The 2,194-nt window shown below is 58.8% G+C and overlaps 1 protein-coding gene across 1 annotated transcript in view; it reads right to left on the bottom strand.

Annotated features, from left to right (window-relative positions):
• Positions 1 to 1,016: 1,016 nt before the first annotated feature.
• Positions 1,017 to 2,194, bottom strand: part of NCOR2 (nuclear receptor corepressor 2) — a gene marked incomplete at both ends in the record, with an annotated part of 39,980 nt that continues 38,802 nt past the window's right edge. The window contains one exon of the mRNA XM_009584592.1: positions 1,017 to 1,244. Coding sequence (XP_009582887.1) covers positions 1,017 to 1,244 — 228 coding nt within the window. The remainder of the gene's footprint in view (positions 1,245 to 2,194) is intronic.

Consider the following 2,194-nt stretch of genomic DNA (forward strand, 5'->3'; position numbering starts at 1 on the left):
GGCCTGCGCGGGGCGTGGGGAAGCGTGGCTGGAAGAAGCTGCTGGTTTCATGCAGGAGCCAGAAAAGCTTTTCTGCAACAAGCTGAAGCGCGCCTGGTCCGAGCTGACCCGGAGGAAAGGCGCATGTGTGCCCCCAGGACCCTGCTCCTCAGCTGCGGGGGCTCCGCGCCCAGATTGCCAAGGGGGACCCCCGCGCCCAGATTCCCAAGGGGGCACTGGATGCCATGCTCTGTGCAGGGCGCTTGCAAGAGGCAATCTGCCCTTAGCAGGCGTGCGGGGGACAAATGCTCTCCCCCATCCATCCCTGATCCCCTTCCCCTCTTCCTTAACCGGGGATCTGCAGAACAACCCCCCCGCTCTGCTCAAGCCTCCCCCGAAGCCGGGCAGACCACACCGCGGTGCCCAGCCGGCTCTGCAAGCCCCGCCGGGGCCCATGGGGCAGCTCACCCCCAGCCCTGCTCTCTGAAGTCATCCCCCAGCTATCACTTTTAGACCCCTTAAGATCTCTTTTCTTGCTCCAGGCACCCCCCGAGCCCAGGCTGGGGAGGGAAATGCCACCCTGCCCCGTGTGCCCCCGCACCAGCCCTTCTCAGCCCCTTCCCCTACGTAGGGAGCAGCGATCCCACCTGGGGGTTTACAGTTTGGGGTGGCTATTTAAGTTTATGGCTTCGATCTTTTGGGTGTGGGTTCCGCCCCCACCATAAACCTTTCCATTGTGTAAAAAAAAAAAGAAAAAAAGGAAAAGGAGATATTAAAAACCAACAAACGGGGAAAGGAGCACAGTCAGTGGTTTAGAGAAAGCAACAGCACCTTCCGAGACTATTAAATTAACATCAAACAAGACGAGGATTAATCAGCGGATTCACAAAGCTCGAAGCTGGGGGAGGGAGGGGAGAAAAGAAAACCAAAATGAACAAAAATGGTGTGGGGGGGGAATAAATCCACCCACAAAAGGGGAAATATAAAGGCTGAGAATTATTAACACAGAGAGAGCGAAGGTGGAGAGGGCTGCAGACCTGGCAAGGAGCGCACGTCCTCGTTTCGTCCATCAGCAGGAGTTATGGGCATAGCAGCGGGCAGGCTTGCACTGGCATTCAGAGAGTTAAAAGCATTGGCACTGAGAGGTGAGCGCTCTTCCCACTGCTCGTCATATTTACCCATTAGGGCTTTCCTAATTATTGCCTCCAACCCCATGTTGGTACTGGAATTCTCTTGGACCGACTGGCTCCTACAACTGATTAGCCCTGGGAGATAACGGGAGGGGGAGGAGAGAGGGGACGGGAGATGGGGGGGAGCCAAATGAGAAGAAAGATGGGGGGGACGGGAAAGGGGAGAAAGGAGACAAGGGAGAAGGGAAGAAACAAACAGTCAGCACATTCTCGCAAAGCAACAAACTTTGTCATCTTGTTCTTTAAAGCGCTGCGATGCACCCGTCCTCCTCCTCCTCCCCGCTCCATCCCGCCCCAGGGCTTGGCAGGGGCTGGCGGTGGGATGGGGTGGGACTTACTCTGGGATTTGGGTTTCTGGAGCGCTGCAGGCAGGCAGGGTTCCCTGGGGCCAAGGGCTTGGAGGATGGGGGGGAAGGGGTCTTCCCTGAGCCTTGGGGAGCGACTGCAAGAAGGGGGGGGCTGCGCCAGGCTCGGCATGGGGGCACCTGGATGCGGGGTCCATACGGATGCACACACAGATCAAAAGTCGGCGTGTCAGGAATTTGGAGGCCGGGACAATTTCCCATGGAGGAAAAGTCAGGGAAGGAAGAGGGGGCACCCCACAAAAACACTTGATTGGAAGGAGGTGCCCGGATTTGGCCCTGGCATGAGAGGTGGCAAACGCAGGCAGCCCCCGGAGGAGGGCACACAGCCTGCGCGGGGTCGGGCTACGCTGGGAGAGGGGAGAGTCCTTTCGTCCCCCCTCGCACTCTTTGCAAGCCCCCTGCCCATCGTCCCAGCCCGCTCCCTTCCTCCCCCTGGGCCGGGTGCTGGCTGCGGACCAGGGCCCCCTCCCGGGCTGAGCCACGGCTACTGGACAAGATGCAGAGGCGAAGTGGTGTGTCCGCGTGGTTGTGAGTCTGAAGCCATGCAGTTATGGTGCAGCACCGCACAGGGACCAGAGGGCACTAGGCTCAGCCACGCCACCGTCATTCCCAACGCGGCGGTTACAGGGAACAAGCAAGGGCAAAAAACAGACACAAAAA

This window comes from Fulmarus glacialis, unplaced genomic scaffold (genome assembly GCF_000690835.1).
Source record: "Fulmarus glacialis isolate BGI_N327 unplaced genomic scaffold, ASM69083v1 scaffold13459, whole genome shotgun sequence".
NCBI classification, from domain to species: domain Eukaryota; kingdom Metazoa; phylum Chordata; class Aves; order Procellariiformes; family Procellariidae; genus Fulmarus; species Fulmarus glacialis.